At 42.4% G+C, this 14,809-nt stretch overlaps 1 protein-coding gene across 2 annotated transcripts in view; it reads left to right on the forward strand.

Annotated features, from left to right (window-relative positions):
* LOC132887851 (golgin subfamily B member 1-like) overlaps window positions 1-14,809 on the forward strand; it is a 225,383-nt gene that overhangs the window by 117,841 nt on the left and 92,733 nt on the right. For both annotated transcript variants that reach the window (XM_060923586.1, XM_060923587.1), the window contains exon 17: window positions 8,786-8,919. In XM_060923586.1, coding sequence (XP_060779569.1) covers window positions 8,786-8,919 — 134 coding nt within the window. The remainder of the gene's footprint in view (window positions 1-8,785; window positions 8,920-14,809) is intronic.

A 14,809-nucleotide genomic window follows, 5' to 3' on the forward strand; every position in this document is an offset into this window, starting at 1 on the left:
CGGATGAGGCCGATGACTGTTGTATCGTCCACAAATTTCAGGAGTTTAACAGACGGGTCTCTTGAGGTGCAGTCGTTGGTATAAAGGGAGAAGAGCAGTGGGGAGAGCACACACCCTTGGGGGGGCGCCAGTGCTGATAGTCCGAGTGCTGGATATGATGCTCCCCATCCTCACCTGCTGCTTCCTGTCAGTCAGGAAGTTTGTAATCCACTGACAGGTGGAGGAGGGCACAGTGAGCTGGGTGAGCTTGGTGTGGAGGATGTCTGGAACGATGGTGTTGAATGCCGGACTGAAGTCCACGAACAGGATCCTGGCGTACGTCCCTGCAGCGTCCAGGTGTTGCAGGATGTAGTGTAGACCCATATTTATTGCATCATCCACTGACCTGTTTGCCTGGTAGGCAAACTGCAGGGGGTCCAGCAGGGGGTCTGTGATGTCCTTCAGGTATGACAACACCAGTCTCTTGGAGGACTTCATGACTACAGATGTGAGGGCAACAGGCCTGTAGTCATTCAGTCCTGTGATATTGGTTTTCTTAGGAACCGGGATTATTGTGGAGCGTTTGAAGCATGAGGGGACTTCACACAGCTCCAGGGATCTGTTAAAGATCTGGGTGAAGATGGGAGCCAGCTGGTCAGCACAGACCGTCAGACAAGAGGGTGACACACCATCTGGGCCAGGTGCCTTCCTGATCTTCTGTCTGCGGAAAAGCTGACAGACATCCTCTTCACAGGTCTTGAGTGCTGGTGGGGGGTCAGAGGCGGGGGATGGCAGAATGGTAGGGGGTGTAAATGGGTCTTTAATGACTGAAGGGGGGAGAGGAGTGAATGTGTCAAATCTGCAGTAAAACACATTCAGCTCGTCAGCCAGTTGATGGTTCACTGCAGTGTTGGGGGATGGTCTCCTATAGTCAGTAATGTTCTGCAGGCCTCTCCACACTGACGTCGGATCGTTTGCTGAAAGGCTCTTTTTAATCTTATCAGCATTGCTCCTCTTAGCTGCTTTCACCTCCATTGTCAGTGACTACGTTTACATGCACATCCAAATCGAGCTGCTGTCGGTAATCGAGCTGAAGGTCCCAGCAGGGTGCCAGAGAAATCCAATCCTACATGCACACAATGAAATCGGGCTATTGTGTGAGGTGCATTGTGCACCCAAGCCACAGGTGGCGCAACACGCCCCATCGTGTTGGTACACTTCTGGTTGTCGTCATGAAGAAGAGCTATTCAAGAGTGTAAACAAAGTTATCAGTTCCGTGTTCTCCATTGCGCGTTTTTCTCCCGTCCATGAATTTTAATATATTCAACTCCTTAAGCTGAATGAGCATGAACTCTGTCTCCTCATTGCTCCAGAAGTGCACGTTTCTGCTTGCCTGTGGCAGTGGGGGCGTGGTCAAGCGCCGGTCTGTGACAGGAGGGCGGAGCCAGGGAAGGTGAGTGGCAGAATCCCTTCACCTGACGGTAATTAACCTGTTTGTGTGTCTTCCCAGTAACCGCGCCCTATTTAAGGAGGCAGAGGGAGAGCAGAGGGGACAGCTCATCCCGGGACTAGAACACAGCGCGCGCGCGCGTGCGTGCGCGCGTGTGTTTGTTTTTCTCTCAAGAATAAAAGTAGGCTGTTAAACTGAAAAGTCTGACAATAAAAAGCCTATTAGTACCAGAAGCTTTGTCCTGCCGTCCTCTGTGCTCCACCCACACTTCAGAGAGCTCTATATCACCATTTTCTCTTCTTCGTTTGTTCCTCCTGACCTCTTCTGCTGCTCGCTACTACTGTTGTCATGCCGACCGAGGCTGTTGTGTTTCCCGCTTGTGGTCTCGTCACTCGTCACTTCCGGAAGTAGCTCGACAACTAGCTCGATAGGGTATACATGCACAAAGTAGCTCGGCAGAAATCGCATAAACTAGGTCGTGTAGCTCGATTCCGAGAAATCAAGTTTGGTTCAATTTCAGCCGAATTAAGGTGTATACATGGCATTTTGAACTTCGATTTCAGTCGAGCAACGGCAGAAATTCGATTCTCTCTATGTGCATGTAAACGTAGTGAGTGTGCTTCTGGTCTGATTATACAGAACTCTGTCTCCACTTTTGTAGGCCTCTTTGTTCTGTTGAAGTTGCCTGAGTTTTGCAGTGAACCAGGGTTTATTGTTGTTTACAAGTTCTTCTCTGGAGTATGTGACCAGAGAAGCAGCACAAGAAACACAACCAATACACAAAAACATAGAAAGTACGAGAGAGCGAAGTACCGAGGCAACCGTCCGCGGCGCCATCTTGGAAGTAATCTTGGCGCCATCTTGGAAGTAACGTGAAGATAATTAACAGATTTAAGTTTTTTTTTTAAGATTGTGCATATTTTTAGTCTTTTGTGTTTGTAATTAGTTGTATCTGTACACGACCCCACCAGCTCTGCTGATCAACTTATCGTGTTTAAATAAAGTTATTTATTCATTCATTGAGTTGGAAAATTATCCATCCGTTGAGTTCCCCAACATCTCAAACTACCTGCTGCTGCAGACATCGTTCTACACGGACACACACATGAAAACCTGGAAGAGCACGGAGGAGTACAACTTTTTAATATGTGGCTGGGTTAAAGATCTGGGGATCAAAACACAACAATCCTGTATCATTTATGCTCAGGTAAAGAGGAATTTCTGGGCTTTGTATGCGTCTTTGCGATGGTTGCTAGGACACTAGAAATTTTAGTATTGGGTGTAAACAAACCACAGTTGTTCGATTCTCAATACTCCCGGCTCTTCTTTTCCACCAGGCATCACAGATCCATATAATTTACCCACAGATGTATTTATTTATTCTGCCCACTGCGCGTGCACGCTCTGTGTGTGTGTGTGTGCACACGTGCTGTGTGTGCACGCGGGGGTTAAATGCAAAGGATGAACGTGACCATAATAAAGACTTGTTCGTCTTAATTTACCCACAAATGTATTTATTCCACTTGAAATGTGTACATCAAACCAGCTACTGGATTTGGGACACTACGACATCCTGAACTATTTAGTATTTGGCTTCAAACTTGGAAAAAAATTTGCGAAACACTCGGCTAGATGGTATTCCAGCCCTCCATGTCTCAGCACCTCCACGGACATCTAGTTACAGAGCTATTTGCACCATTTATACAGTGATGCTTATTATTTATAAAACAATATCTGAAGTGTTATTTGTAAAATCACAAAATATCTTGTTCTAGACTTTCAATGTTGTCAGATTTTATTTTAATTTTATCTAACAGTGGATGGTACAGTAATTACAAACGCTAACAGAATCAGCACATTCCAGTTGTAGCTGTAGTCATATAGTAGCTATACCCGTGTGTGTATATACCCTATATTACCCTTGTAATAATAATTAAAATAAACGATTTATGTTCAGTTCCCTCTTCATTTATTCTCTATTCAAAGGCACAGCTGAGTCACACAGATTGATCAGTGTGTAACGGACAATAACCATTTTATCCAAAATAGTTTTTCCTGCCTTAGTTGATTTATTTCCGTATCACATGCGTGCAGCTGTTGTAAAGTTCAGTGTGTGTGTGTGTGTGTGTGTGTGTGTGTGTGTGTGGAGAACTCTCTCGAACTGTAGGTTCATTACTACACTCTGGCTCCATGGTGACATTTTGCACAGGACTGGGTTCTTCTGATAACAGAAACAAAGCTTCAGCACTTCCTGCTCTTAATGTGTTCTGTTCTTTCAGGATTTATTGCACATGTCGCTCCTTGTTGGTTTTTTTTTACCAAGTTATGTTGGAGTTGTTTGCTTGGTGCCCAATCTGGGTTTTCCATGTTTAATAAGAAAGTTGGTGCATCTGTAAGAAAATCATTTGATTTTGTTTGAACACTTTCATGAAGAAGCTAACTCGAATGTGAGGAGAAATAAAATGAGATTCTTAAGCAAACTCTTCCACACTCACTTCTGACTTTCTATTTTTTAAAAATGCATTTTAAATACAATCTCAGATTTCTCTAGAGTTTTCAGGCTTTGCTCCTCTCATTGTATTCTCTTTAACCACTCATTTTTTCAGTCGTCTTGAAGCATTTGCTTCTCTTTGTTAACATTTTTCTTGATAGATAAAAAGGTATTACCTTCTCTTTGCTATTTCTTTGTTTAGGCATATCAGGCACTCGCTGGCCATGCTGTGAAAATTGTGCATGCAGACGCTCATTTAAGTTTCCAAATCGGTCATTGCTTAACTATTAAATATTTTCTGTTGTGAATCTGATTGTTAAGAAGTTTATAATCTCTGCTTTCCAAAGAAATGTATCTCATTAAGATCTGTTCAGTACTTTGGGAGTAACGGCAGGTTGAAGTTGGTATAACAGAGTAAAAACTCCTCTTGCGGGACATCGGGAAACTGCCGGTGCTTTTTGAGTCATGGGAAAGCGGTCAGGTTCTCTCTCTTCTGATCGGTTTCCGACTGGATTACTCGTGAATATCAGTCAGATGACTTTTATGTTCTTTAGTTCTCACTGTTTCTGATAAAATATTCAGTAAAAACTTCTGTCAGCTAGTTTTGATGTTACGCTTCACGGGAGACTTTGAAGTGAGTTTTCATAGCTTTACCTACTTATTGTTTCAAATCAAACTGATTCATGTATGTAACTATTTTGGAATATAACTGTAGTTGTTTTGATGAAAAAATTGAGATCTTGGTGGCCGGAATGATATTTAAAAAACTGGAAGTCAGAAACGCAAGTGTCAATTTCAATTTGATTAAATGAAATTGTTTATTGGATGTGGCTCTCGCAGTTTTTTCGAGGTTAGTCTCGAAAGCTGTGAATATTAATCAAAATAATAATTTATATTATTTCATATAAACACTAGTAGGCTGTACTTAAAAATATAAAGGCCTACAGAGCACAAAGAGGGTATTAGAAATATTCTTTTGCTACTTTATTTTGACAGAGAATGGTAGATGTGAATGACATTCAATGCTTATTTATGCATATTTATTAACATTGAGTTGTGATGTATAAATGAAAGTTAAGCTTGGCTTTATATTGCACAAATGAAGCTATTTGGTGAAACTTGGGAGAGTGTACCGTTTTCATGTTTTTTAAAACCTAATTAGCATAATTAATACTAATTAAATGCTAATTTGCATAATTTGTTTAAACAAATTTTTTTAAACTTTGTATTCAGTATACAACCATCTATGTGCCTGCCAATTTCCATGTAAAAGTTATTAAGAAAAAACATTTGATCTTATTCATTAATGAGGCTCATTTTGGACCATGTGATCTTAAAACATAATACAGTATTACGGAAGTTTTCTAAAAATTAAGCCGGGGGTTTTTTTTTCGGTCTTTGATTTGTAATATCTCAAGAATGGATAAACATTTTAATTCTGTAAAAAGTATGTTCTGCATTCAATTCTGAATTCAGTGAGAGCAGTTTCAAGCAATTTGGATTGAATTTGAATTTTCACCTGATATGTCTACTCTATTTAAACGATTTCAACACTCAAAAACAGCGCAAAAATGAACCATACTGAAGAGCCTTTCTTACACGAAAGACAGTGTCTGTTTGGCCCCCAGGTGAAATTATCATGTGATGCATGACGTCATGCGCAAGGGGTTGATATTGAAAAGTCGAAAATGTGAGGTACAGTACGTGTGGACAGTCACCAGTTATTGACGTCGCCTAACTAATTGTGGCCACAAGACGAACATTAACTTAATTAGAAAGAAATAATGGGGACTTTATACATTTACGGATGATATTTGATAAACCTTCATGTGTCCTCAAAAGGTCTGTATACTAGTGAGAAGTGTTTGTAGACCCCTCTGGTTCTAAGCCCTCTATATTTGCATTCCTCCTTAATTTTGTTCCATGGCTGTTCAAACGCATTACTTAGTTACCATCCAAAATTTGGAAACTAATATGCAGTTTTCTAATTATTATGGTCAAAATATGCTGGCTATACTGCCCACCTGTAAATGGTGTGTTTTGAAAGGTGCATCGAGGTGTCTTCTGTGTTCTTAGAAGTTTTAGCTATATTGTGAGGACATTTAAAATCTGATGTGTATGCATGGTTAAACTGATTTGTATGCAAGCATAAAGACGCTTAATTTTGGAAACGAGCTCAACACTGTGTAAACTTTGATGCAGTATACATCATTTGTGGATTCCTGACCATCACACTAATATGTTGGACGCACACTCTCAGTGCGTTTACATGCACATCCAAATCGAGCTACTGTCGGTAATCGAGCTAAGGGTCCCAGCAGGGGTGCCAGAGAAATCCAATCCTACATGCACACAAGGAAATCGAGCTATTGTGTGAGGTACATTGTGCACCCGAGCCACAGGTGGCGCTACACGCCCCATCGTGTTGGTACACTTCCAGTTGTCGTCATGAAGAAGAGCTATTCAAGAGTATAAACAAAGTTTTCAGTTCCGTGTTCTGCTCGCCATTTTCTCTTCTTAGCTTGTTTGTTCTCCTTGTTCCTCCTGACCTCTTCTGCTGCTCGCTACTACTACTGTTGTCATGCCGACCGAGGCTGTTGTGTTTCCCGCTTGTGGTCTCGTCACTTCCGGAAGGGGCAGTGCTGAAGTAAGTAGCTCGACTATGTAGTTCGATAGGGTTTACATGCACTAAGTAGCAGGCTTTTAGGCAGGATTTTTTTTTAGGGAGTCTAACTTTTTTGCAGGTGTCACTGTATGTGGCGAGGTGTAGCGGCGCGTTGAGCGCCGCTGGCACGAGTGTTTTAGGGGGTTCCGGGGGTACTCCCCCGGAAAATTTTGAAATTTCTAATGCTCTCAAATGCTATTTCCTTCATTTTGACAGCAAATTTTGAGCAATACAGCCAAGTGTTTTTGCCTTTGTTACAACATTCTTGTATCAATAGTATGAATAGGGTCCCTTTCAATGTACAAAGGAAGCTGCAAGTCTCAGGTACGACTGGAAGGTGGTATTTCTACTTTATGTCGTTGTGTTCAAAAGATATGGGCTGTCAAACACACTTTGACAGATTGTGACACCCTATAGGGTTGGTTGTCACAATGTTATTTCAATGGGGCGGTACAGGAACCGAAAATACATACATATTTTTGAGAATTATGTAAAAATGTTAAAGAAAATGTATTCAAAATACATGTAGGTATAACAGATTGGTAATACAATATCAACTTTGGGAACACCAAAACAAAATACACTGCAAACTGCGTATATTTTTAATGAATATTATTATTAAAATGGGTATATTTCTGGGATTTTTTGAGCTGGAGTTGCATATTAAGCATGACAAATTAGCTATAAAGCTTTCTGATCGCAGAATACTACATAAATAAAGCTTGTTGTAGCTGTGTTTGTCTCAGTCAGTAGTGCACCTATTGCAATTGCATTACATGTGACAACCAACCCCGAACACAGTGTGACAACCAACCCCGGCTGACCAGTTTTGCTTTCAAAGCCGCTAGCGTCCAAAGATTTAGTATAACAAAGAAAAAAACACACAGGAAATATGGCTAAGTCTTCAAACATTATAATGGTATAATCCCAGCATCCTTTAGAACGTGTCGTATTTGATTATTGTTTAGCCTACTAGAAATACTACCCGCCGGCTCGACTACCACACTCTCCACTACGTAGCCTGTAATGTTGGGAAAATCTGCATGAAAATGTGTTATTTACTGTTAAAAGGATTTATTCGGGATAAATAACATGTCAGGTAAGGCCGGTTTTCTATAGACTACATTCCACATTTAGCTGCGGCAATATAGTCTACGGCTATATTGTCTGGATATTTATGCCAGTGTCTCCTAGGCATACATCTTTTCCCCCTCTGCTCTGGGAACGCATATTACAAGTGCTTTGTACACCAAATTTATTTAATAACCCATTTATTTATAACGAGGGCTCTCACAACTTTGAAATTAGTGCAGCCATAGAAACGCGTGTTTCTGTAGCTCTGCGGCGGGTGCCTATATTTTGTACTCTGGGCTCGTGCTGTTGCTATGGTAACCCTGGGCGTCTTCGGGAAAGACAGCTGTCAAAGCGAGACTTCTGAAATTTCCAAAATGGCGGTGTCAACAAAGCTTGTAGATCCTCGGAAAGCTCAGACTCGGCGATTTTTTAACATATTCAGCTAAGTTACCGGACATAACACGGGCGGAAATATTAGGGCGTCTTTAGGGCGTCGTACTAAAAAGTAGGGCGTCCAATTTCTTGTTTTTTTCAGTACAGGGCGTCGAAAAGACGCCCAGACGCCCCTCTATCTAAAAGCCTGCTAAGTAGCTCGGCTACAATCGCATAATCTAGGTCGCGTAGCTCGATTACGAGAAATCCAGTTCGGTTCGATTTCAGCCGAGCTAAGGTGTTTCCATGGCATTTAGAACTTCGATTTCAGTCGAGCTACGGCAGAAATTCGATTTTCTCTATGTGCATGTAAACGCACTGACTTTTGTAGGCTGTCTTTGCATTGTTCTGCAGCATTACAATTTCCCCAGACATTGTTCCTCACAACTAAAAATTGACTCTTCTAAAAATCTAGTGGAAAGCCTTCCCAGAAGAGTGGAGGTTATTATGACAGCAAAAGGGGACCTACATCTGGAGTGAGATGTTAAAAATGTACATATGGGTGTGATGGTCACGTATCCACAAACTTTAGGCTATAGTTTATTTTTTTGTGGTTTTTTTTTATTTTTTTTATTCCCCTTATGCATGTTTTCCAGTTTCACTCCATAAATGTGAATGGAAATGTAAAGTAACATTTTAAGATTTTTTTTTCCTATTAATACATTTTTAATCCAGTCTATATCTGATCTTTTAGAGGGTCTGAGGTCAGTTGTGGAAGAATTGGAGCTTGAAAGGAATCAACTACAGGAGCAAATCCTTGGACTGGAAGAGCGGTGTCAGGACTTGGAAGATCGGCTGCAGTTACAGGCTCGCATCGAGTCCCTACAGGTACACCAAATTTCTATATAATGTTTATACATGACTTACTTGACCTCTACTGAGACTTTAAGTAAGAATTTCAATTGAATTGAAGAAATGTTGACCGACGAGTTATAGGGTAGGTCTGTGCCAAATGACCAGATGGTGGTTGCAGCACCAGATAAATTTTTCTTTGTAAGAGTTTATGGTAATAGATACCGGTGAAATATGAACTGATGATAAATTTCGGGTCCCTATTCTGTGTATTTAATGAACTAGGTCATTTTGAAAATGACTGAAATTAGACCAGAATGTACCCCCTAAATCCTTGCCAAGGATTTTTGGGATTTTAAATGCATTTTTCTCAGCTTCAAGGCTACACAGAGGTTTGAAATTTGGTAAATTAACTCTCTACATGTTGCTAATCTGGAAGGAAAACATGTAGCCATCTATCTAGAAAATCCTGGCCATAGGTACTTCCTAAAAATGCTAAAAATTAAGAAAAACGCACTCGTGAGTGGGGTTTAGGGCCCTAAAAATACTAGAAAACAAATCTATTCATCTCCTATCACTACCTGGTCTTATTATAAACCAGATTGCCTGGTCACTTATATAATGGGAGCCCTCTAGACAGAGTGTTTACAGAAATATGTCACATTCAATTACATACCTCACAAAAAGTATCATATCTTTAAGACCCTGAATGGAAATGAAGCACAAGTAGCACAGGTCTGCAACTTGGTCAATAGTTTCAATAATTCAGTCACTACAAACATGTGAAGTGTCATCTTATTTGTGCGTCATTTTCTTTTTTTCAATCCCAAATCATCCATTTTTAATGCCCTCGAATGTGTTGTTTTTGCTGTTACATGTACTCTACAGTTCACAAGTAACTATATACTTGACCATGAAAAACTAATTTAAGTTCACAGATGCAGCACTCTCTTATTCATATGTTTGTCATGACTGATATTGGGCGTATTGTCTGTTTACAGTTGCATTTCTGACAGAGACTATATCAGTGTTTATAATTTCCCATAGGTCATGTATACACCTGTGGGTGCAATCAGTTAATTATTGATACTAAGTGATCAATCTCGTTAAATCAGTCTCATTAAATTTTGAAGGTCAATAATTAAAATGAATCAATCCCATTGAATCATTTAATTTGACTCGTTTGAATTGAATCATACCATAGAATCACTCTCATTTGAAGTGAATCGTTCAGTGAATCGTTCAATGAATCATTTAGTGAATCATTTAGGGAATTGTTCAATGAATCATTTAGGGAATCATTTAGTGAATCATACCATTAATCCTGGTGCTTAATAATAAATTACCAAACAGCTAAATTATGGTACATTTCCAAATTATTAAGATCACTTACCATATTATATAACATTTGCACCCTTTTTGAATTCTTTGAGAAAATTGGGGACTTCAGATGTTGTTCACACAAATAAACACAGTTTGTTTAATAAATGAATTTATTATACAAAGATAAAAAGATAAATCAATATATACAAGCAGTGAAGTGTGTGTGTGTGTGTGAGAGAGAGAGAGAGAGAGAGAGAGGGAGTGTGAAGGACTTGACCATGTGTTTAGCCTCGTGTAGCTAACTACACGTGGTGGAGGCCTAGCTTGTTGGTAGCTAAACAAAAGAATGTTATCTAAACAGAACAAAGGATTAGCTCTGTGTTTAGCCTCGTGTAGCTAACTACACGTGGTGGAGGCCTAGATTAGCCTTGTGTTGCTAGTATGTGTTTGTGAAAGGCCCTATAGCCTAGCTAAAGTGTGTTTGTTAGGCCTGATGGCTTGCTGAGCACATGGTAGGCCTTGATTAGCTTTGTGTTGCTAAGCAGACAAAAACGAAGCTGTAGCTAACCCACTAGCTCATAACCATACTGAATCCACTGAAATCTTAATGACATCAAGATGTATAATAATGAGAACTATATGTTAGTGGTAAAGAATAAAAGAGAGAAGCATGCGCAGCCTATCTATTAAACAATTGAGAGAACATAGAACCAAAATAAATCAACACGCTGCGTGTTCAACAGTGTAACAATAAACCTGGGTTTAAATTCACACTATTTCAAATAAAAGCAAATTCCTAAGACTATCCTAATTATGCCCAAATGCCAAAATCTTACTTAATCCTGCCTTTAGCAAGATATGAAGAACTATTCGCCGGTGTAGTCTCGGGCCTCGCCGTGGGAGCACGTGAGCCGCTCGTGATGGAGGCGGAGAAAACTTCCGGGTCCAGCGGAGCACTTGGGTGGTTCCCGTGAAAAGCAGAGGGTTCTTGGTCCGAATCTCAGCGTTCGTGAGGAAAAGTCTCTGATCAGAATCAGATGCACAGCGCTTTTGAGTTAAAAAGGATTCAATCGCTTCTTAACTTCTGACTGCCTGGGCTGCAGTCGTGACGTCACTTCTAATGCAAGTAAACCGGTTGTAACTCAGGCTGAGTTTAGAGATCGCGCGACTCTAGAGTTTACCTTTGCCAAGGGTAAGAAGCAAAATCGCGCTGAGTGATGGATCTTGCAAGAAAGAAGACGTCTTTTTGGGGTGGAGAGCGCCTCTTTATACGTCCAGATCCATCGGGAGCCAACCGTGAGAGACGAAGATGGAAGCGTTGTCCCATTGTTTTATGTTTCCTTGTATGATGACGTAGATGATCCCGCCCACGCGTGACGTAGGTCACACGGAAGTGGACTGGGAATTGTAGTTCTGACACAAGATGGCGGCATGATACCTACAGTCCCCCTTTTGGTCTCAGGGGTATGACGGAGTCGTAGCACTGAGAGCACCGTATCGTATCATCGCCGTGTCCATAGTCCTTGAGGTAGACTTGTCCTGTGCAGTCCATGGTGTCCTGTGAAGACTGTAAACTTGTGAGTTCCAGTAAGACAGTTGGAGACAGAGGCATTTTGGGCATAATATAATCACTATGGGCATTTTGGGCATATAATCACTAACTAACTAACTAGATCAAAACCACATCAAAAAAACATTAAACATTGAACATGAAACATGTTCAATTTCTTAGGCATAAAAAATAAAAAAAAAAACAAGAAAAGAGAAGAAATGAAGGAAGGAAAGAAGTATTAGTGTTTGGGTTGGCAAACCTAATCTTCTAGAATGGTGTAATAGCAGTGGGTGGTCTGGCTAGAAAGCGTGCGCTACTGCGGCTAGCTGTCGGGGACACAGACCATCTTATCTAGCTAGGTGTGTAGTGTTATGTATGGGTTGCCTGGGCAGACCCAGTGGATGTCTTTCGTGAAGGTGCACATCTCCAAGTTTTGTGGATTCACAAAAGTGAGGATAGCACTGCCAAGACTATATGCCAGGTGTATTTGTGATGAATACACACTAGTAATAATAGCGGATTTTAGTATTTTATCTACCATGTTATACTGAAGGGTTACTTCATTGTGTTGGTGAAGTCTGACCGGGAATGTTAGTGTACGCTTATGGTTGAGTGATGCGTACAAGCTAAGTGGACAGGATGGGCCTAGCTGTCGTCCACCCCCTTTTGGAGTGAGGACTGTTCAAAAGGTTTGATTCGATTATCATGGAAATCGATATGAAAGCATTTGATTAGGCCTAGATATCCTAATGTGATACGCGACGGGGAACGGTTTTCCCACGATCGAAAGGTCTCGACCAGGGTGGTAGGAACTTCTCTGAGATTCGGGCGTAGTAGGCTTTGTGTCCTTCTACTCTCGAATCGAGATTCTTTTGGGCACCTGTAAAGATTGACTGTAGGTGGCGTTGTAGGTCGGCGACATGTTGATGTGCAGTGTATGCAATCGCGACGCTCATGGCCTCTGGTTTGTATAGGAGATGCGGGGGAAGAACCGACTCTCGCCCAGTCATCATCCCAAAGGGTGTGACTTCAGTGGCGCAATGAGGGGTGGACCGAATGGCCCTTAGCACCAAGGGAAGTTTCACATCACAAATTTTACCATGGTTTGTGATATACTTTTGCAGCATGCTCACAATGGTTTGAATGGCTCGTTCAGCCTGACCAGAGAATTGAGGGTGGTACGCGATATGGAATTTCGCCTTGACGCCTAACATGTTCCACAGCGCAGCCATTACACCAGCGGTGAAATGGGTGTCTGTGTCTGAGTCGATGGATAGAGGGAGATTTTTGCCACTAGGGGGAGTCGCGATGTCAGGTGTTTCGACACCGGACTCGGTGTGCAAAGACATGAACTGAAGTTCTTCAGAAATTTGATCTCGCGTGGCGCTCGGTTGATCGGTGTTCGCACTGATCTCGTCGCAACGGGTTTGTGCATATTTTGTGGGATTCAACGACTGTGGGGTTTTGTTTTGTGTGAAGTTGACTAAGTTTATGTCGCAGGGCTTGGTTGGGATTGGGTCGCCTTGTGAGAGCCGTGTGTCTGAGAGATGATGGTGAAGACTTTAGCGCACATGAAGTGCGTTTTGTGTGTTTGCCTTCGCCACCAGGGGGGGCCCTACATCCTGACCCTCGCCTGCTGTTTCAGAGGGATCTCCTCCCCCTTTCACGAGATATACCCGTGGTTCCTGGCCTAGTCATGCCAGTGAATGGCCTTTTGCCATTTTTCTTGGGCTCTTTTGTTTTATCTGTTGAGGGGTCTGACGTCTCCTGTAACAGTTCTTTAATCTCAGCCAACTGGGCTTTTAAAGAGTCCAGCTCTGAGTGGAACTCACCAGGTTGGTCTGAGTCACTGTGTTGGTCGTCTCTACCCTTGCTTTTAGAGCTACGGTCGGAACGCTTCTGCCGTTTCTGGTCAGAGCGGGGATGACGGTTTTGCTGCCAACCGTTTTGTTCCCTACGACCCTTTTCATTTGATGGGCGATTGCCATCGTCACTGTGGACTCGCCCTCGGTCCCTCCTGGCCTTACCTTGTCGATTTTTCCACTCACCATTGTGATGGTTCGGCAAGGATCGGGCTGGACCGGAATTCTTCCAGGTGGGTCCCCCTTTCGGTGCTTCACCTCCTAAGGTTAGCGGGGGCTTGTCCTCACCCTGGAGACTAAGGACTCTGGGTTCATCATCATTTCCGTTTGCGGTTTTGACAATGGTCTCCCAGGTCATTTGGGCTAGTCGCCTAATTTCCCTCATCGAATAGCGACCTTGTCGACACGTCAGTGTGACATGGGTCCGCACGCTTGGGTGGAGGTTATGCAAGAAGAGAGATATGAAACCTCTATCTTCTTCCAACCCTGGTGCACTACTACCTTGGAAATAGGCAGTACGTAGCCGTCTGTAATATTCACGAGGCGCCTCAGACCGTTTTTGTTTGACTTGTAATGCACACAATATCGCGGAGGTTTCGTCCGTGTATGGCGCATATTCTTCCCTCATGTAATTGCGAAGTTTCGAATAACTATCGCGAATGTTTGGGGGTAGTGTCTCTAAAAAGGCACGAACGCTACTACTGGAGGTCTTCCAGATTAGTTTAAGTTTTTCACGTGTTGTGGCGTTCGGCAGGTCCATCAGGCATCGATCAATTTCTCGTAAATAGTTATTTACATTTGTTCTTTGATTGTCGGGATCGAATTGTTCGACATCTTTGGCAAGTAGGTCAATTTGCCGTAAACGAAGGGTTTGGTGCACGTCCTTGTGCGACCTTCTTGGCTCTTCTGAGTACTCACTGTCTGAGCTACTCTGGAATCGCTCCCGCTTCGCACGAGATGCGTGGTCTGATTCGTCTGGAGATGGATCAGGGAGACTGAAGCGCACTGACCTAGGTGTGCTACGGGCCTGGGCTCGGGATGAGCGCAGGGCAGCTCCATCCTGGCTAGACGACGACGGAGTCGTGTAGCGAGTTGATGGAGTTTGGCGGGATGTCTGGTTCTCGACCAGATCATTTACGGTGTCCGGTTCGGACGCCTCTTCCCGCTCTGAGCTTTGGCGCATTGTTGG

The sequence above is a fragment of the Neoarius graeffei genome, chromosome 6 (genome assembly GCF_027579695.1).
Source record: "Neoarius graeffei isolate fNeoGra1 chromosome 6, fNeoGra1.pri, whole genome shotgun sequence".
Lineage (NCBI taxonomy): Eukaryota > Metazoa > Chordata > Actinopteri > Siluriformes > Ariidae > Neoarius > Neoarius graeffei.